The sequence below is a fragment of the Marmota flaviventris genome, chromosome 9 (assembly GCF_047511675.1).
Source record: "Marmota flaviventris isolate mMarFla1 chromosome 9, mMarFla1.hap1, whole genome shotgun sequence".
NCBI lineage: Eukaryota > Metazoa > Chordata > Mammalia > Rodentia > Sciuridae > Marmota > Marmota flaviventris.
Window position 1 is genome coordinate 33,301,919 of NC_092506.1, and position 20,781 is coordinate 33,322,699.

Here is a 20,781-nt window from a genome sequence, read left to right on the forward strand (position 1 = left end):
CAAAAAAAAAAAAAAAAAAAAAAAGGCAAACAAACAAAATAAAATAGAACATTGCTTATAGTGACCTTTGGAAACATAGTTATATCAAAATTAATACCAGCTTTATTTCATAATAAACATTTTTAATTTTAGTAAAAGATACTTCTCCCCTTTACTAAATTATTATATATTTTGAAGTTTTATTCCTTGGACATCAGTAAATAATACTATACCTAAAACAAGATATACCCAAATATGTTCAAATATTATTTATATCAAGCAGTGGTATTTAAATAATTTTCCAATAAAGTACTGGATCAGATATTTCAACTGCTTTACTAAGAAATTTATGAATGAGTGCAATATATTTTTGATGATCTTACAAAACATTGAAACCAAATACTCAATTTCATTAAACCTTCGTATTGGTTATCTTATTTCTGGAAAGCTCATGCCAAAATGATTTAATTTGATTCTCTACAACAATTGTGGGTTGATTTGACAGCACCTGACAAAACAGTTCAGTGAACTTCAGTATCTAGATATGAAGGACCTGAACTGGTTACTTTACTAAAAGGCAACCATGGCATGAAGTTGTGAATTTTAATTTCTAATTAAATAAGAGAACTGCTTTACTAGTTTTGGGGCTAAATACATTTCCATTATACCCTACTTTCTCTGTTCCCTAATCTTATCTTTTAAAAACTAAAAATTTAAGTTTAATATCATGTTGCCTTAATGAGGAACACAATTTCTTCATATTACTAAGTTGTTGGAAATGTCTGCAATAGTATTAATCAATAAAAGAGGAAAATACTTTGCAATCATAGGATTTATTGTTTAATTTTTCTTAAAGATAGTACTCAGAGAACTTCCAACAAATAAAATATTTGCAAAGGAAAACAACAGCTTTTGATAAGAATGAATAAAACCTTCATTACAACTATTATGATAAAAGATAAGTAAAAAGTTCGGAATTTGAAAAATTAAACTTAGCAGACCTTTATTAACTTAGAAGTTGCATATATCTTAATTATCTTACAGGATAATTTTTGATGTTTCAGAGATATAAAATAATCTAGAAATATGTAAAATATAACATAAAACATGTTAGCTAATTATGAACAAATTAACATTTGCAAAGGAAGTTGAACACAGAACTTGAGGGAATAATATAATACGTTGTAAGTTAATTTGGCTTACTTTTGAATTATTTCAAAATAGTTGGCTGAAACAAGTGAACCACATTTTTTTGTTTTCGTACAGAGTAGCTGGCTTTTGTTGGATTTAAAATCCAATCAAAGGCAATGGCTTTGCATTTTTTTGGCAAAATAAATTTTCCATAATAATCTACCTGAAATAGGTGAAAGGAAAGAACAATATTGCTACCCTAATATAATCATATATATGAGTAGGTTTATATATAAAACAGCATCATGTTATATCAGGAATAAGCTATGATTAACCTAAACTTCATAATTTCATAAGTGCTTGTTATGCCAGAAGGATGAATGCTAACATACATAATATCCCATGTCTATATATATATTACATATACATATATATAACGTACACCTATTTCTGAGATTTTTAAAAATCCATTTCTTGCTTGAAAATTCTTTAGGACAGAGGCTTTCTGGCTTATATACTGAAACTATTACAATGGTTAAATATTACATTGATGACATGATGTGCACTGAAGATATACAATGTTTGTACCATTGGGGCATGGTGGACAGTTAAAAGCACAGGCTTTAGAATAAAACAAATTTGGATTTAGGTGTCACTTTTGTTAGTTATTGGTTCTCTGACTTTGGGTAAATTAAGTTGCTTAGTCTCTCTGAACTGTAGGTTTCCTTACTTGTAAAATGTAGATAATAATGGTATCTGGTAAGTTGTGAGATCTATTAAATAATACCTATAAAACAGTTGCATTATTCCTAGGACCCTGTTAAACACTTAATGAAACTATTTTTTATTAATTATAATTATCAGAATTCCTGAACACATTTTAACATTCTACTGTAACCCTGCACACTGAGTCAGAAGGTCTATATTTAATTCTGGTAACCATAGATGAACAACTTTGGGAAGCTTAAGTAATTCCTCATATTTCTTTACTAAAATGTGTATAATAGTTACCTGCAAGGGTTTCTATGAGGATAAAATAATAATTAAATATGGTAATGAATGTGAAAGCATACAATACAATGCCCTGAACAAATGAAATACATGTTTTTAAGAAACTTATTACAAAGTTAATTTAAAAAAAGTAATTTATCAAATATTTATGGAATACCTATTACAAATGTTCAGGATTTAGTTGCAGACAACACAGCTAAATGTCCCTAATTTTTGTGGAGTTAATATTTTACTGATGAGGTTGAGGAAATAAATGAAGTGAAACAATTATAGCAATATGTAAATGTTACACCAAGAATTAAAACAGGGTATGTGATTGTAACTTAATACTTCAGATGGGTAAATTGTCTCTAAAGAAGAGAATGAGATAGTTAACCTACAATCAAATACACAAAAGGCCTGGAAAGGATTAAAGCAAACATTTGCTTGCAAAGATGCTTAGGCAATGACTAAACTGGGAATGTTTTGGATAAAAAAGTATCCTTAAAGTTACATATACCACAAAGTTCAAAGATACCTTATTAAGCATTAGTATGCAGGTATGTTGAAGGATATACTAACAGAATATATGTTCTTATCTACTAGGAACTCAACATTACGTTTAGGTGAGGAAATGGGACAGCTCTGATTTGCCATCATTTTGTTTTCTTTTTCTATCTTCCTTAGACACATAAATGACACACTGTGAAAGGAACTGCTTGAGAGTATCATATAAACTGGTAAACTCTGCTTCAGTAGTTCTACAAATGCTTTAAGAAAACCCTTAAAGCACTGCCATGTAATTTTCCCAAGCCAAACCACAGAGCATATACATAAACATTCATGACTTCAAAATTTAGGAAAGAGGAGAAATTTTTTTGTCTCTGCATCTTTAGATAATACTGAGTTTATATCATCCTGGTTTCAAAGTTTTGATAACTGCACTGAAGGTACCATAATATCTTTCTGAGAAATGCATGAACTAAAGACAATTAACAGGATTAAAAATATTTGATTTCTGCTTTGTGCAATTGTCTTGTTGTTCAAACATATTATGCTTTCCTTAAATTTCCCTAGTAAAATGTACTTATGAATTAATATAATAAATAGTGCAAGGTATAACATTAGATCTTAAGTTCAATTTATAAAATGAAGACTTTTATATAAAGTTGTTTATAGTCAAGATATTTTAATAATATTTTTCAAAGAAATACAATTCATTTCATGTAATTAATTGCAAGTTTAACACATTAGGTGTTGGTGACTATACAGAAGATTTTATAATAGGCAAACATGAATTGAATCTTCCTTGCCAAATGAAGCAATGATGTTATGCCAGCCGAACATCATGTGAAATGAACACAAAAGCAAACAGGCCTTGTGCTGCCCGAGGGAAAGTCAGCAAGATGGCAGTTTCAATCATTCGGAATAATACTAAAGCAGCCTTAGGCTTTTCTCAGAATGGAAACATGTCACTATTACTGCACTATTTCAACAAATCAGAATGCAGAGAGAAGAACACTTATGCAATCACATTCTGGAAGGGCACTTTACTCAACATTTAAGTGGAAAACAATTATAAAGAAATTTCAGAAAAATTGTCAGTGAACATAAATGACTCAGGGAAAAATGTTTTTTTTTTTTTTTCTTTCAATAGGCTTAATAGATTTTTAAAAAGCTCACCACTTAGAAACAATTTCCTTTTACAGTCTCCTTAAGGAACTGTTAATGTAAAGATAAACTTAGATGAAATGGTAAGTGAAAAGTTTAGTACTCAGGCTGCCAGTAAGAAATACTCATTATTCACCAATAAAATACTATTACTCTGGAAGGTTTGATCAAAAGGAGTAAGTTTTCACAACATTTATATAGGAAGTTAAAAAATACTTCAAATATTTTGGGAAATTACCTAATCAGTATACTTTTAGCATATGTCTAGTCATGTAGCCATCTTTGGTCAATCATCAAAAAATCAAAGGCAAATTGGCATGACTCAACTCTAACTTTAATACCGCATGATTGTGTCGTGTAAGCTTGTTTTGTGTGAGAGTTGCTGTGGTTTTAGCAGAGAGATTAACAACCGGACCTAAGCTGGCCTCCAAACCTTGCCCTGCTGATGCCTCAAGCTCTTTGAAGTCTGACCATCATACCTGGCAAAACAACAGTGGGAACTAGGATGGTGTCAGATCTAATCAAATTGTTCGCTGCAGCATAGCTAACTATGGGGTTCACTAATTGGCCCAATTGCGGATTATACCTTTTGCTACAGACTCAAGACAATAATTTAGTTAAATGATGTTTTTTTTTTTCCTTATCTCTTCTAATTAAGATTCCAAAGTGGGAAGAAATAGGATTAGACAGTCTCAAAACTGTGTTCCCCTTAAGGTGGTATGCACTTTTGATAGGTTCACTATGGAATGTAAAATATATAGGATACTGCTATATGTCTCTCTCAGGAATTAAAGTATGAATGGGCATAGTAATATAATAAATATTAAAATGTGAACAGATAGGAAATTACACTTGATTGTTGAAGAATGTTCATTTATGTTTCACAAAAATGTATAGATGCCTATTATGTTGAACTTTGATTTTTTACATTTATTTTTGGCTAACTGGAATAAAAACTAACTTAAAAAGAAACCAATATTTCTGATGGGCATCATTATCAGACAAAGTATATTAGACTATATGGCCCATGATGGTCCTACTTATAATAAGGCTTCTAAGTCTGACATTTAGTTTTCCATTATTATACTTAGTGACATAACTGTGAATTGACAAGCAAATTAACTCTTCCTCTCCCCATCTCTAGATATACTAAACATATATTCACCCTCTTACTTCTCATTTAAAAATTGGAAAGACTATTGAAAATAAATGTAGAGAAGAAAGTAAACCTAAGACTAAAGTATTAAGCAACAAACAACTCAATTTGCTAAGCATTTTCATAGTGTTTAGTAGTTTACAAGAATTTATACTTTTCCAAAATGTAAAAATTTCAAATAATTCTGTAGTCATATCAAGTTATGTGATAGCATCAAAGAAAAGCTAATTCATACCAGTGTCACCCATGATTCTGGTCTTAATACTTAAGAAAAAAATTCCTGGTGATTGGAATGGTACTGAGATCTGTATTCTGAATTAAGTACAAAGTATCATAAGGCCACCCTGAAAAAACTTGGTACACTTTGACATTTTCTGCTCTCAATATTCATCTAGTCTACAAGATCCACATAGGCATTATTTATGATACTTACTACTTCTGGGACAATTCAAGACTGAATATTGTTAATCCACATACTGTAAGTTTTTAGTAAATGATATATATCTTGTACTTTTTGGCATATCCCAGTGATCGTACTCTGACTTGAACTTAAAAACACTGATTCTTATAGCTGAAAAACTTTCCCGTAAGTAGAAACCCTCTTTGTAATAAACTTATAGATGTTGCAACTAATAATACATTATCATTCACATTAGAAAATTATATTTATAGAATGTAGAAGCTCAAAACACATCAAAATAACAAAATAATATTAAATGCAAGTGAAAATTCTGCTTTTATATAATCAAATAGCAGCCATATTTCAAATTCTACCAAATCTTACTTGTTTATGTATTATAACTATATCATAATTATAATGTAAGAAAAAATTAGCTTATGATAATCACATTAAAGAAGCAAAATAATCACAGAAACTAAAATAATGCAAGTTTAAGCCATTAATTTCACCTCAGAAATGAAACTATATATCAAGTAGTAACTGTGAAGGCAGTATGCATGGGTCACTTAACCAGTGGCGCTTATATAATATTTACAGCTGCATTATTTGGTTAAAATCCCTATTTATAATTTCTCTACAGTGTGTATATTTCAACAAAGATTGTACACCTGCTTGTAAATGATCCTATTCTTAGTTCTTTGGTGAATACTTACCTAGAATACATACTAGGATTTTAGTGTTATTAGTATAGATATGATTATGCTATGGTTTTTATAGATGGTGCTAATTTACACAGTTTTATAGTTATAGGTGTCAGTAATAATTTATTGTGGTTAGATAAATGTTTCCACTTTTCTGGATAATACCAATACATACTCCAAGAAGGAAAAAATATTCTTTTGACTTCTTCAAATCACTCAAATAAATTAGAGACTATTAAAGTTGTTTTATCTGCTAAAAGACCTAGTAGTTGTTAGTAAAAAATATTAATCAGTTTTCATACATAAAAAGGGCAATGACTAAATAAAAAAGTACCCTAAAAATATGGATAAGGGTGTTGGCCTGTTTCTTTTGTTCTGTATCTCAAACTATGTTCCTTTTTGAGACCATGTAAAGAAGAATTAATTTCAATATGTAACAAATCTGCCAACATGAAATCAGAAAAGCTATTTTTACTTTACCTGCCAAAGCACCACCTTTTGCTTCTGAAAGAAGACTCAGATATAATGTCTGGTATATTATAGTCTCAGATTTTACAAGCTAGTATGAAATTATGTTTTTAAAGCATCAGGCTATTGAAAAAAATGGATTTGTTGTATATACTAAAACATTGGCACACGATTGATGATTTTTCTCCTAATAAAGGAATCCTTGAACTAATTACTTCCAGGTAATGTCTACTTTTGTTTCTAGTTTCTATAATATATCCCTAAAGACTTGCTATCTGTTTGGGTATGCATTTTATAATGCATAATGCTATACTGAAAGCACTTAATTTTAGATAAACTACATGCTTTTATTCTGTTTGAATTACACCTACATGTACTTAAGTTTGTTAGATTCTTTATATTTTTCTAATAACCAAATTTAATATTATAGCATAAGTAAATAAGTTATATAGAATGGGTTTCACCTATATTTCTATTAAGAAAACCCAAAATTATTTTCTGATTAGGTTATAAGCCAAAAGGCAAAGGATCTGATCAATTGTTTTGAATATTCACTTCTTAAAAAACAATGTTTTATAATATTGCTTCCAAAGCACAGGGTGACCAATTATAATGGCTCTCTGAATTTAGTAAAGTGAGAAGAAGAAAAAAGAAAATAGGAATGTAAACTTGTGTGGTTAATAAAAGATCTCTCAACAGCTCTAATGGTAAAGTGCAGTCTCTACTAGAACCTAGTTATTCAAAGAAGAGGTTCCACTTGACATTATGTAAGTCCATCATTTCTCTTCCTTCCCAACTCTCCAAAAAAAAAAAAAAAAAAAAAAAAGAGGAAGAGAGATTATAAATATGATTCATATACTGTACTACTTTAATCTTTGAGCACAATAATTGTTTTCATTGGGGAATCACCTTGCTTAATTTTGATAATAATAGAAATGATACCTAGATTTGGTTGACAGAATTTTGATTTTGGGGAAAAGGGTGCAATTTACATATTTCATTTAAAATATAAACTCCACTTAAAATAAAATGATAAGCCTGCTTTCCTTGGAACAATAAGCTATAAATTTATACCTCTAAAGTTTTAAGCAATATAATGGTAAATTACTCAGTATTCTACTAGAAAAGCTGAAACAATGTTTGAACAATTACAGTGTTGGGTTCCATTTCAATGGTTTCTTTTGAGAACTAAAGCAAATTAGCTCAAGAATCACTATTTCTACACTCTCACTCTTTTGGCTTTAAGTGGCTTTTGAAGGGAGTGTCCCCAGATGAGAAACTTCTAACACTCCTGCAGAGATGACCTGCTTGAAGAACTGGCTGCCTGATTAACTATTAACTGCTCTCAATAGGATTAGATAATTAAGGACATTGATGACCATTAATTAGGGGGAGGGCACATTAATTTGTCACTGGATAGGGCCTTTACAATGATTTATAGGTTAGTGCTACTTGCAAATGGAAAGGGAAAAAGAAAAAGAGAGAGAACCATTAAGTTACCTTATCAAGTGGCCAGCTTAAAGAGGGCAGAGGGTCAAAAAAGGGCCAAAGTGGTCACTTAAGGGTGAAGTCCCAAACACCAAAGCAGTGCCAAGCCACATTGACCATCATTTGGTGATGAAGTTAAAAATATGCTAATTTATTGGTGGCAATTCTCTCTTTTTATGGTTTCAAGCAGTTAAGACAAGTGGCCTGCTTAAGAGCTTTTCATTTGAAAAGAGATTAAACAAAATGGTTTGTCAAGGCTGCTAGGCTGTTTTATGTCTTTGTTAAAAAAAAAAAAAAATTGCACTATACTGATAACTATCACATCACCCAAAAGCCATCTCTCTCTGAACATTTACTTCGTTAATAAAAACATCAACTCTAATTGCTTAATAGTTCTATGTTCATTTGCTCTTTAGCAAGATTAAGTTGAAATAAATCTTTTGTGCTACTGCTTTCTGTCATCATTGCTTGCATAAAGGTCACAAAAAAAGTTTTTAAGTGTTGTAGAAAATTTGCTTAAAGCCAGTAGTGTAAATTATACTTTGTTTAATTCAGCATGTAAAGTGAAAGGTAATTTCACTAACAGTAAAGAAAAATGCTTTTAGAATATAGATAAGAATTCTCTTTCTTATCCATACACAATGTGAGTAGTATTCACATTCCACACACAGTAGCACAGCTCATTAACATTTAATTAAATATGCCTTTGAAAGCCTTGGAAATATACATATCATATTTATCACGTAAGTTTGGAGCTTACTTTTAACAGACATGTAAAACAAAATCACTTTTGCTATACTCTAATGATACATCATTAAAATAAAAGGATAGTAAACTATTTTGTTACATCAAAATAACTTAATATTTAACATGAAACATATCTTAGAAATTTTATTAAAGTGTAAAAATAATTTTAAAAAAGGAGGAGGATATCATTTACCTCAAGACTGTGAACTAAAATATAAAATTTCTCTTACCTCAATGGTGAATAGCTTCCTTTTTAATTTAAAAGCTAAGTCTTTGACATCTGATTCATCACAAATCAAGTTATTAAGCCGAGGAATTTGCCGAATATGAATCAAACCTTATAGAAAAGAAATTAAAAGAAAAAAAATTTAAAAACTGTCACCAGATGCATAAATTAAAGAGTCTTACAGCAGAATCCTGTAAATTTACACACAAGCATCCTCCCCTTTTAAAACTGGAGCTTACTACCAGGAGCAATGAAGCAAATGGTGTGATTATACTCAAGTAATCAAGCAGAATAAGATAAACAGAAATCCTTGTGCGAGGAAAACTAATTGCACTTTGGTACAGAAGTACAGATGTAAAGAGGGATCTTAATACTTGTCAAAACTACAGCCGGTTTGTGTGTGATTTTCTCTTGTATTTACAGTAAGCAAATATGGCTATCACCTTGCATGCTGCCCACGGCACCACTGAGTGATCTTTATTTTATTAAATGCACCAGTAAGCAGCCAGCAAAACAAGGCTTATGGGTTACTGATAACCAGTGAAGCACTAATAAAAAGTATTTCGTTTTGTACCTCATTAATGACTTGAACAAACCATTGAAGAAAACTACATTTCAGAACATACTCTAGGATCAAACATTAACCCCTATACCATCCCAAGACACTCATTTCTGTGGCATGTTAGACCTTTATGTGACTGTTATAAGCTTTGAAACAGTGCTAGGTAAACCTTGAGCTTTGGGTTCTTGTCAGTAGAAATACTTGCTAATTTTTTCTGACAAGGGTATTGGATGGCTTTTGTGCAGCCTAATGTAGTTTCTGACTAAACTAGGGGTCATTTCCCACAGATGAAGACATGGAAGATTCTTCAGTGCATCTTTCTGCCTGACTCAGTTCATATTTAAAAATCACCATCCCAAGGACAGTGATGCCTGAATTTGGGGGTGGCAGTGAGGCAAATTCCAGATTTAAACAAATAGATAAATATTATTTATTGAACCACTTCTCCAGTACAAGGTTTTATGTGTGTATTTGAATGAATTGTAATGTATTAGTTTTAGCTAGAAAGGGTAAACCTCCAGATGCTTAACCTCATAAACAACCCCTTCAGTAGTAACTGACTAAAATATCTTACTGAATTTTCCAAACTTAAAAACAATTTAAAAGATGTTATTAAGAAAATAGCCTTTAGCTACAAGTTAAAAATATACATAGCAATTTAGTAAAATACACTTATTAGAAATAAGCACACCATACTTTTATTTGCACATTTCTTATTTTAATTTACATGTGCTTGTTTTGTTATTAAAACAGGAAAACTTACAGAATGAATTATTTTATCATCAGATCTTTCTTATTAACAGAAATTTTATTAGTCATCAGAAATACTCATTTAAATACTTTGTGGGGAATAATGTATCAATTCAGAGATTTCAGTACAAAAAATACAACCTTTCAATGAAATGTTTCAATCAAACTAATATTTTTTATTATAAAATACAATTTCAATAAATTCATAAGCTAATAATACTCATAAATCATAACAAATTAAAACTAGTCAAATCTTAATAGATCTCTTCCTATAATAGTGAAAATTATATATTAAATGCATCATAAATAAGTTTAATCTGGGCATATGCCATATGCATATAAATAAACAAGAGGCAAATTATCTTACAGTAGCTTTTGTTCACACATTACATTTTCCAGCTTTAAAAAATACCTGATTAGGGCTGGGATTGTGACTCAGTGGCAGAGTGCTTGCCTCACATGTAGGAGACACTGGGTTCAATCCTCAGCACCACAAAAAAATAAATAAATAAAATAAAGGTATTGTGTCCATCTATAACTAAATTTTTTTTTAAAAATGCCTGATTATTAGTTTATGCTTTTTATTACATTTTAAAAGGGTGTATGCTGAGTCCTTAAAGCACTAGTCAATTATATAAACTATCTTATAATTTTTAATACATTTTTGGAGACTCTAGCATGTTGGTTTCAACAAAAAACTGCCACTATCTGACTAAATCAAAATTGTAGATTTTAAATAAACTAGTGAGTCTATACAGTAGAGGTTTCTACGGAAACACAGTAGTTCCACAATAATAATAGCAATACTTTATATATATTTAGAGTATATAAATAAGTAAAAATCTGTTATTCACTACATTTTATATTGATTTGAGACCCAAGACATACATAACTACTAAACTTTAATATTCAATGGTTCTGTATAAAAATCTTTATAAAAAATTCCTCAACTAACCAAATGACTAAAATATAGGGGCTGGGGTGTAGCTCAGTGGAAGAGAGAACACTTAGCATGCACAAAGCCCTGGGTTTAATCCCTAGCTCCAAAAACAAAAAATAAAACAAAAGTTTTAAAAATAGTTTGATGAATTCACCTGTTCTTATACCAAAGTGGTAACACAGCCGGGCGTGGTGGTGCACGCCTGTAATCCCAGTGCCTCGGGAGGCTGAGGCAGGAGGATTGCAAGTTCAAATCCAGCCTTAGCAATTTAGCAAGGTCTTAAGTAACTCAGTGAGACAATGAAATACAAAATAGGGCTGGGGATGTGACTCAGTGGTTGAGTGTCCCAGAGTTCAATTCCCAGTACCACTCCCCACCAAAAAAACCCGAAGTGGTAATACAGTATTATCTTCTTACATACCGCTAAACTGCTAAACTGAGTTGTTACAGTTATTTGAATGCCTGGGACCAGAAGTGTTTCAGATTTTGGAGCATTTCAGATTTTGGACTTTTGGCTCAGGGATACTTCAGCTGTTAATTAGAATTAACATATTTATTTGGAACATGGCTAATTAGTATGAATGATATCATGGCAACTTTAAGCCACTGAAACAATGAAATGTTTATCTAAGAGATGCTTTAGACCTTGGGTTTGACTCCTTTCAAATAGTTTTCATAGTCTCTAGTCTTACTGCGGTTTGATGACAAGTTGCCATGGAAGATTTGCCAATAACAGAAAATATTTAGTAGCTATATTATAAAAGAAAATTCATGCTACTTTATAGTAGATATTCTGACTGAACAGGAGAATTCTTCCAGGTACTCTAGAAGCACCCAGGACATGCTCTTCTCATTAAAAAGGTGCTGCTTACCATGATAATCTTTATATAATGGGTTGGTTTCTCTCTCAGAACCAATAAAAGATTCCAGACCAACCACTGTATCTGACAAGTTTGTAACACGGGAAATAATTGCTTTATTCTGTAAAACAAAGAAATGAAACATTCATTTTATGCTTAAACATGTAAAACTTACACAGTGCCACAATGCCAACTCAATGATAAATTGTTGTGGAGACAGAATGTCAACATAGAGAAATAAATTAAAAATTAAAACTACTTTAGGCTAAAAATTGGACCAAAATATGCTCTTAATCGAAAACTCTGACCCAGATAGGTATGCTATTCTAATTTGAAGAACTGAGAGTAAAACATAAATTGATAGAAAACATAAATTACAAATTGTTTATTTGTTTTAAGGGCAGGGGTACTTTTATTCTCATATACTGTTATTTTTCAAATTATTTCACCCAGTGTCCTTTGGAAAATCTGGCAGACAATAGGATTCAGAAACAGTAGATAGCACAGTATAAAGTATTAAGGCAAGAGTCCCCTGTCGGCTGTCAGCTGGGATTAGGTCTCAGTCCTATATAACAGCTGAGGTTCTCTGTGACATATTAGAAATATGGAAGGGTCCGGCTAAGAGGCTGCAACATGGCTAGCTCTGGAGTCTTCTGTTTTCTCTTTCCAGATGCTGTCATTTGGCTCTGGGATAACAATAAAGGCAAAGAAAAGATGGTAGGTGACTAGCATTTAGACCTATAGCCTACTCATTCTTTCCCAATATGACTGCAGATGAAATACTGCTAAACTACACATCTTGAGAAATCTTGCATTTTACAAGATTAAAATAATACATTAATATGTTTCTAAATATAGTACGGATCAGTCAGTAAGCAGTAAACATTCCTAAAATAACCAGAAATTCATGGCTATACAAATAAAGTCATCAAATACCCAGTAGGATTTTAAAAAAACATTATTTTGTTTAATGGAAATCCAGTATTCCTTCTAGCTCTGTTGGTGTAATAGTTCAGAAAATTGTTATTATGTGCTATATCACCTTAGAAAAATATTTAGTATAAAATCTATATCAAAACATTGCTGTATGTGAAATTCTGTAATTTTGAAATTCCTATTTTATAAATTGGTAATGTCAACCAGTTAGAAATGAGCTTTCAAGAAAAGAATGGGAAATGTAAAACAATCAAGAAAATTTATCAGTTTCATGCTATATCCTCTTTTGGAGAAAAGGTCAAATATAATAAAAGATTTTTATTTTCTGAAAACACAAATGACTACTGAGTTTACTGGTATTACTGGTTCTTAACTCCCTTTAAAAGGATTGTATAAGAATGCAAAATAAAAGGAGGAAGGTCAATGCTACCTGACTTAGTATGAAATGCAGAGTAGTCTGTGTCACCAAACATTTTGTTTGAAAGATGACAAACTACACACCTAGAGCAGTATTTGAAACTCCTCCTTAGGAAGAAACGGGTGTTACATGAAGTATGTTTTGGACCTTGAACCGGTGTTCTTAAAAAGGACCATTAAAAATAATTTTTCTTAATCATCTTTAATACTTTCAATCATGTGGGCACACGAAGTAGAAAAACAAACATGACTTGGAAATGCTATTTTTTTCTAAGGCAATTTTTCATTCAATGGTGAGAAAATAATCCAGATTGATTCCTTACTTTCAGTTCTGTGCCACAGGGGATGGTCCTACTCCAGGAATAACAGGAGCTTCAGAGGCCATAAACATGTTCCTCTCAATATTTCTTTAGCCAAAGACCATTATATCAAACTCATCCAGGTTGGGTTTCAGCCAGTTATTCTTCACCCAAACAAAAATGTCTGCCAGACATTCCAACAGCTGGGAGACAGTTCACAATGAGTCAACTTGAAAATGATTCATTGTGCTGAGTACTGAACAATGTTGGGGTGGGGGTGGGGTGTGGCTGGGTTGGTAGTAAAGGGTGAGAACAAGTGGGAGATGAAGAAAAACCATGTGGTTTCCCCATCAAGAAGAATCTTGGATAATAACCAGCAGGATCTTATCATTTTATTTTTAGTATAAATTCAACTGTGAAGAGTACTCCTGTTATGGACCCTCAGATGATCAAGCACTTATAAAGGCTACTGACAATATTTCTTAATCAAAAAGGTCAGATTTACTTTTATCTATAAAGAAAAGACTAAACCTTTGTGTCTAAATATCTGAATCTAAAATAGTAAAAAACAATTTTTTTTAGAACTATGCTAGATTTCAATGATATCAACTAGGGCCTTCTCAACTATATGAATAATAGAAATTATAAATATAAAGTATAATGGGATTGATATCCATCCTAGTAGTATATAAGCAAGGTACTGTGTATTTAAATGGCTAACCTGACATTTGTTTCTTTCTTTCATTTATGCCTAAAATTAATAAACTATTAACAACTTGTAATATTTATCTGCTTTGTAAGTCTTTTTAATAGAGTCTATGGGTGATAAAATATCAACTATACACTTTGAAGAAGAAAACAAATGAATTCCAGATATGAAAGGCATGTACAAACTAGAGTTCAAAATGTCTCAGAAACTCATTCATGTTTTATTTATTATATTTCAGATTCATATCATAGTTATTTACTACAAACTAAATTCTATTTTAAAAGCTTTCATGTAGTTTTAGAACAAGATAAACTTTTAATCATGCTATTATCATAAAATAATTTACCCTTAACAGTAACTTTATTGCTTTCTGCATAGTTATTTTGCAATACAGTTTATACAATGTGGCCGGACAGATTAATTGTGAAAATTGTGCAGGAATCTGAAACACATTTATAGAATAAAAAGCAAAGGAAATTAAAAATTAAATAAATGTAACTATGACATTTAAGTTTATTTAAGTTTACTGACTCAGATAATCTTAATTTTTATGATAAATTCACTCAAACTTCTAGTTATTCATAGGAACCCAAAAGATATCTGGGTATGTACATGTACATTTTTTAAGTTAAAAAAATATATTACAGATAACTTCTGTATGTCCAAGATTCATAAGGAATATGGTCTATTAATATAATCCTACCTTAAAACCATTCTTGTCAAAAGGTCTCAAATCATAATATAAACACTAAATGGGCCTCTAAATAAATAAAGAAAGGTAAATTTACGTAAATGAATCTAAAATTAACAACTTAAGAAAATCCTTAAAATCATAATAATTATAATTCAGTTTAGCAGGAATACATTGTGGATAACATTTTGTCAAAATATAACCAGTAGTGTTAAGAAAGCTTTAGCATAATGATTGGAGCAGAGGCCTTGGAAACTGGAACTTCTATCTTTTCACCCTAACAGCTTCTAAGTGTTTTTATGTTATTAGTAAAGATGCAAAACCTCTCTGGTCTTAAGTATATAGTTGGAAATGAAGAAGTAAAGGCATTTGTTCAAACATAAATCTGAACATAATTTTTCAATAACTTTGAAGTTTATAGTTTCTAATAAAGAACATTTGAGTAAGGACATTCAGAATTCACTACTATGAACAAAATAATGGTTATAGTACATGTGTGGCAAAATGACATCACCCAAGTATATACAATATTGCCACCCTTCCTCCTTGCCCATCTGGATATGGGATGACTCAAAAATCCTTCTTATACTAGACAAATATCCCTTTGCTCCTGGTGAAAGTTGTCAGCTCTGGATAGTAGCCAAGACATGACTAGGAGGGAAGCCAGAAGAGAAGAGAGCCAGTGTCCAGGAGTTTTAAGAGTTTGTTGGCAATCTCAAAGAGCATTGTAATAAGTTACATAAAAGGCCCTTAAACTTTTCTCTTGCAGTGTAATTTCTTAATTAATTAAATTTAAAATATGTCAAATGTTGTTGTAAATAACAGCAAATCAGATAGTCCGGTCTTTTACCATTTTTTTTTAAAATTACGATTTCATTTTCAAAAATAACATTGAGATTTTGTTTTGATTATTTCCTGTTTGCTATTATGGAATGTTAACAGTTTTATTTAGGTTACCCTAAATCCATTAAATGTATTTTAAGTTAAGGAAGATTAATTTAATGTTTCCTTTCAATTCAAAAGTTTGTAAAACTAAACTAAAAATATTGTTAAGAGATAAAAATTCCACTACTATCATATAAAACTCACACCATTTTCTAAAAAAGTTGTTAGCATTATCAAGGAACAATGAGAATATTTCAACCCTGAATATTTCTTTATTTTCTTGGACTTAATAATCTTAACAATATAAAAGATATAATTTGTACCAATACAAATTACATTTCTGGGAAATATTTTTAAAAGAATATTAAAAAGCAATTAACCAATAATTGAATTATTAAGGGGCTTAAGAGGAATAAATCAATCAACAAAGCATTTATGCTCTGCCTCAAATGAGAATAGATTCTTAGGTTTCCTAATTTATACTATTTAAGAAAGAGAACAAACACAATGTGAAAGAAGAGCTTCCATTTGAGTATGGCACAAACATCAGATGTGGATGAAAGTACTATTAAGTTATAGTTAGACAGTTAAAGAAACATTTAAGTTACTTTATGTTTGACCTCAGTACATGATATGAGGTGTACGTGTTGGAGATCCTCACAAGCAAGTATGGTACACTGAAGAGCTCACTTTATGACATTTCCTTGTCATGAAATCCAAAAAATAAAATTGGATCAAAAGACAAATCTAAAGTACTTAATGAGGTATTTGCTTTTCCATGCTTATTAAGTTCTCTATTCTATTGAAACCAAGAATAAAATAATAAAATTATACTGTGTTAACTTTTCAAAAACTTGCTTCATCTTTCCCAGAGTTGTTGCCTTACTTCTGTGAATTAGATCTGTATTTTACTGGGTAAATAATTCTGTTCATGATTAATTTGAGCTTAATAAAGAATAAAATTTTATCAGATAAGATTATACTAATACATATTTGTAATAAAAATTAATGAGAGTATTAGATTAAAACTTTCCAGATTTAATACTGAAATTTATTCAAACTCAGCTAATTTTAGATTATGGATAAACTTTTGTAAATTAAATATTCTAAATCCAACTCTCTGGTGGTAATCTCACATAATGATATTCATTCAGGGAAATCATAAAACAAACACTTTGGGTTTTTTCCTGCTAAAGCTTAAAACATATCCCATGAGGAGCTAAGGGCAAATATACTTAACTTCAAAGGTTAAGTTGCTGAATATGTTGTAATTTATTAGGCATAAGCAATGGAGCCACATCTTTTTGTGTTTTCTTTATATTTAAATACTTGGTAATTTAAATTTTGGTCTGAAAATATTGGTTCTTAACAACTGGGTTTTGTTTTTTTTTTAAGAATACATGCCTTTATTTTTAGAAACATTAATATTGCATATTTCACAGAGTATCTATTTATATCAATTTAATTCTTTTTCAATAAATTATTCTATAAAACATTTTAAAACTTTACATATTCTGAAAACAGAAATGGGATGAGCAAAATAATATGATGAATAAGCTGAATAAAATAATGGCATAATATTCAAAATTTATTTTAGGTATTTTTACAAATTTACATAAGTTAGTTTACATTATAGAAACCATTCACAGAGAAATTTGCTTGTATTTTATCCTTAAAATATTTTATGAGTAATCTCTAAATCAGAAATTTTTATCTTAATACTTTATACTTAAAATTCATAAGATGAAATTCAGATGTCCAAAGCTCACACCCTGACTGGGAAAAAAGTGCTAATATCCAAATATCAAACAGGGCATCCAGCTGATGTTTCTGATATGGTGGCAGGTTAAAGATACTAAAGTTTAAAATCAGCTTAGAATAATCCCATATTGAGTATAAAATGATAGCCTGTCATCAGGAACAGGCAGACAGAGCCAGGTCCAGATGGGAGACTGGCTGGGAAAAAGGCTGAGGCAGGTGGGAAAATGATGGGAACCTGACGGAAGACAGGACTACTCCCTCTGCTGGCAATGTCCTCACCTGCTTGAATTTTTAACTAATGACTAGCTTTTCTTTAATTATTTAAGATATAACCAATAAATTATGTAAGGTGTCCCTCTTTCACTCTGCCGTTCTACACTTGCACATTTTCAAACTCATGGTATCATATTTTCATCACACTAATTTGTCAGATATATAAGGATCCAATGTTTCACCAGGAGGTCCAATTATTTATCTTGTAATTTAATTACATCATAAGCATAAGCAAATGTAGCATTGCTTTTATAATATAAAGCCTTTTAAAATTAAGCATACATTTGAATTATTCTTTGTTTTTATACACACATATATATACATATGCATGTACACATACATGTATATACTTTCTTGAAGAAAAAAATTCTTGGGTTATAGACTTCCTAATCTCTTTCTCAGGCTCCACATAATGCCCCATAATGAAATAATATAGAAATGAACCATATAAATCAACTATACAGGGAACAAGGAAACAGCATGTCACAGCAAAACAGCATAGATGTACAGCGCCAAACCTATCTGATAATCTAATGATCTGAGTTTACAGATATTATGTACTAATATGTAAGGAATTAAGAACTAATGTTTACACAAAAAATCTGTTAAATTTTACAGAAAAATTATTCGATATTTGATTTTCAATGTAAGTTAATAGCTGCAGCAAAAACATTTAGTAAAAATCTGTTCTAAGATTTTGGCCTACAACCAGAAGCTCCCAGAACAGGAGGGATCAGCTTTTTCACCCACTGTTCTCATCTGAATCCTGGCTTAAAAGCTATTCCAGCTCCCAGCTTTCCAGAAGGCTCCATCCCAGGAATCCTTGCCTGCCATTTGGTTTGCTGATTTTAATCTCTCAGGACTTTCTTACAGTGGCTCTACTATGCTGAACTGGCACTTGCTTCTAGAAGTGAGTTATTATTAAACCTGTAGGTCAATTGTGGCACTAACAACTCTTTGGAAGCTTTCAGCCACAGTGTACAATTTGCTAGTCTAATTAAATATTAATTCTAAGTGTTACATTTTGTGGCTAAGAGCTTTTATTTTCCATCATCAGCCTGGAAAAGAAAGAGGTTACAAGGCTAATTTAATCTCTCCCCTTGTCCTCTTAACATTAAAGATTAACTACATAGGGTGCGAAAACATTATTAAAGAAGGTAGTACTCTTTATATAGTAATAATAATGTAATTAATAGCAAAGGGCTAAACATAACATTAGGACATAATATTTGACCCGATACTTAAACAGCTTCAAATTATAATTAGTTACAAGTACATTTTGTTTCAACATTAAGAAAAATATCCTTTTTCAAAGATAGCAAGCTTTCTTTAAGAGAAGGTATGAATCCAAGCATGTAAATACAAATAATTCTAAACTTGCATTTTCTCACAAATATTTTTCGGGTAGTTGTTAAGACCAAAGATAAAAGCCTTAGTAATTTTATTTGTAAAATAAATGCAAAATTAAGTAAAGTTTTTTTCCCTGTATACAAAAAGTGATGCAGAACACAGCTTATTATAAAAAAATGATGTAAAAATAATTTCTCCATTTTTCTTCTATCATGTTCACATTGGAACGGAATATGTAGGTCCCTCCCTACTTCTGCTCTCAGAACAATTGTGTCCATGCTTGGACACTGGGCATTATAAAGACCATGAAGTCCAGCAGCCAAAGATTCCATATGCCCAAACAGATGACTCAATCTCTGTGAGGAGACACTCCCTATTTATATTATTGATACATTTGAAAAGTTTGGCCCTAAAAAACCATGTAGATAATAACCACTAGCATAATAGGAACTACATATGAATCACAATATGAACTAAAACATAAGAAAGTTATTTTAGGGAAAACCATTTAAAAACCAAAATTATTATTGTTTAATAATAAGATTTCTGAATATGCTTTGGTTAGATTAAGTGCAATAAAAAGTTTCTAAAAGGTATGTTTCCTTTTAAAGATGAACACGAATCTTACTGGAAATTTAATATATATTCTGATTTTATTTAATATGCATATTTACACTAAGACAAAATGATACATATGCTGCTATTGTAGTATTGTATTCTGTGTAGACAGATAATTACAAAGTTTATTTTTGTAAAAAGTTTCAATAACTCTTGACCAAGAAAGTAAATTAAGTATATAGTATATGTATAATGCATACAAGCCACAATTTGATATTAAAAATTAACCAGATGCCAGTATGTGCAGTCTGATACAGAAGAAAAGAATCTAGAGCTATAAGAATTTATAAATTCCAAGCTTATAATAGAAGGATTGAAACACAGTTCTACTATTTTCTATTTTAAAGAAAAAACAGATTGTTTAAAACTTATTAGACTATATAAAGATCCTGAAATTTAAAATGTGTTATAAAATTAAAGTTAGCTTAATGTGATTCAATTTTAAAAAATTATTTCTTTGCATATTTTAAATATGTCAATTTCCTACAATCAAATTCATGGTAGTTAAGAAGATCCAGAAACACTAAAGGCATATTCTTAGCTGAGAATATCTTGATCAGGGAAGAAATTAATGAAAAAAATCATACCTAGAATATCTGGCTTTATCCTTTAGTAACTAACAGCTTTGATTAACTGATTAAATCTATAATTTTCATTCTTAAATAATCTCCTTTATAAAGTATATTACAAATATAAAAATGTATTAAGATATGTCAGGAAGTGAGGTTATGCATTCCTATAATGATGCCCTCCATTAACAATTATATAAAAAT

At 30.6% G+C, this 20,781-nt stretch overlaps 1 protein-coding gene across 1 annotated transcript in view; it reads right to left on the reverse strand.

Moving 5' to 3' along the window:
* The window catches only part of Elp4 (elongator acetyltransferase complex subunit 4), a 270,465-nt gene that overhangs the window by 119,830 nt on the left and 129,854 nt on the right, over positions 1-20,781 (reverse strand). Inside the window, exons 8-9 of the mRNA XM_027936724.2 lie at positions 12,082-12,190; positions 8,962-9,068 (exon numbers count right to left, since the gene is read on the reverse strand). Coding sequence (XP_027792525.2) covers positions 8,962-9,068; positions 12,082-12,190 — 216 coding nt within the window. The remainder of the gene's footprint in view (positions 1-8,961; positions 9,069-12,081; positions 12,191-20,781) is intronic.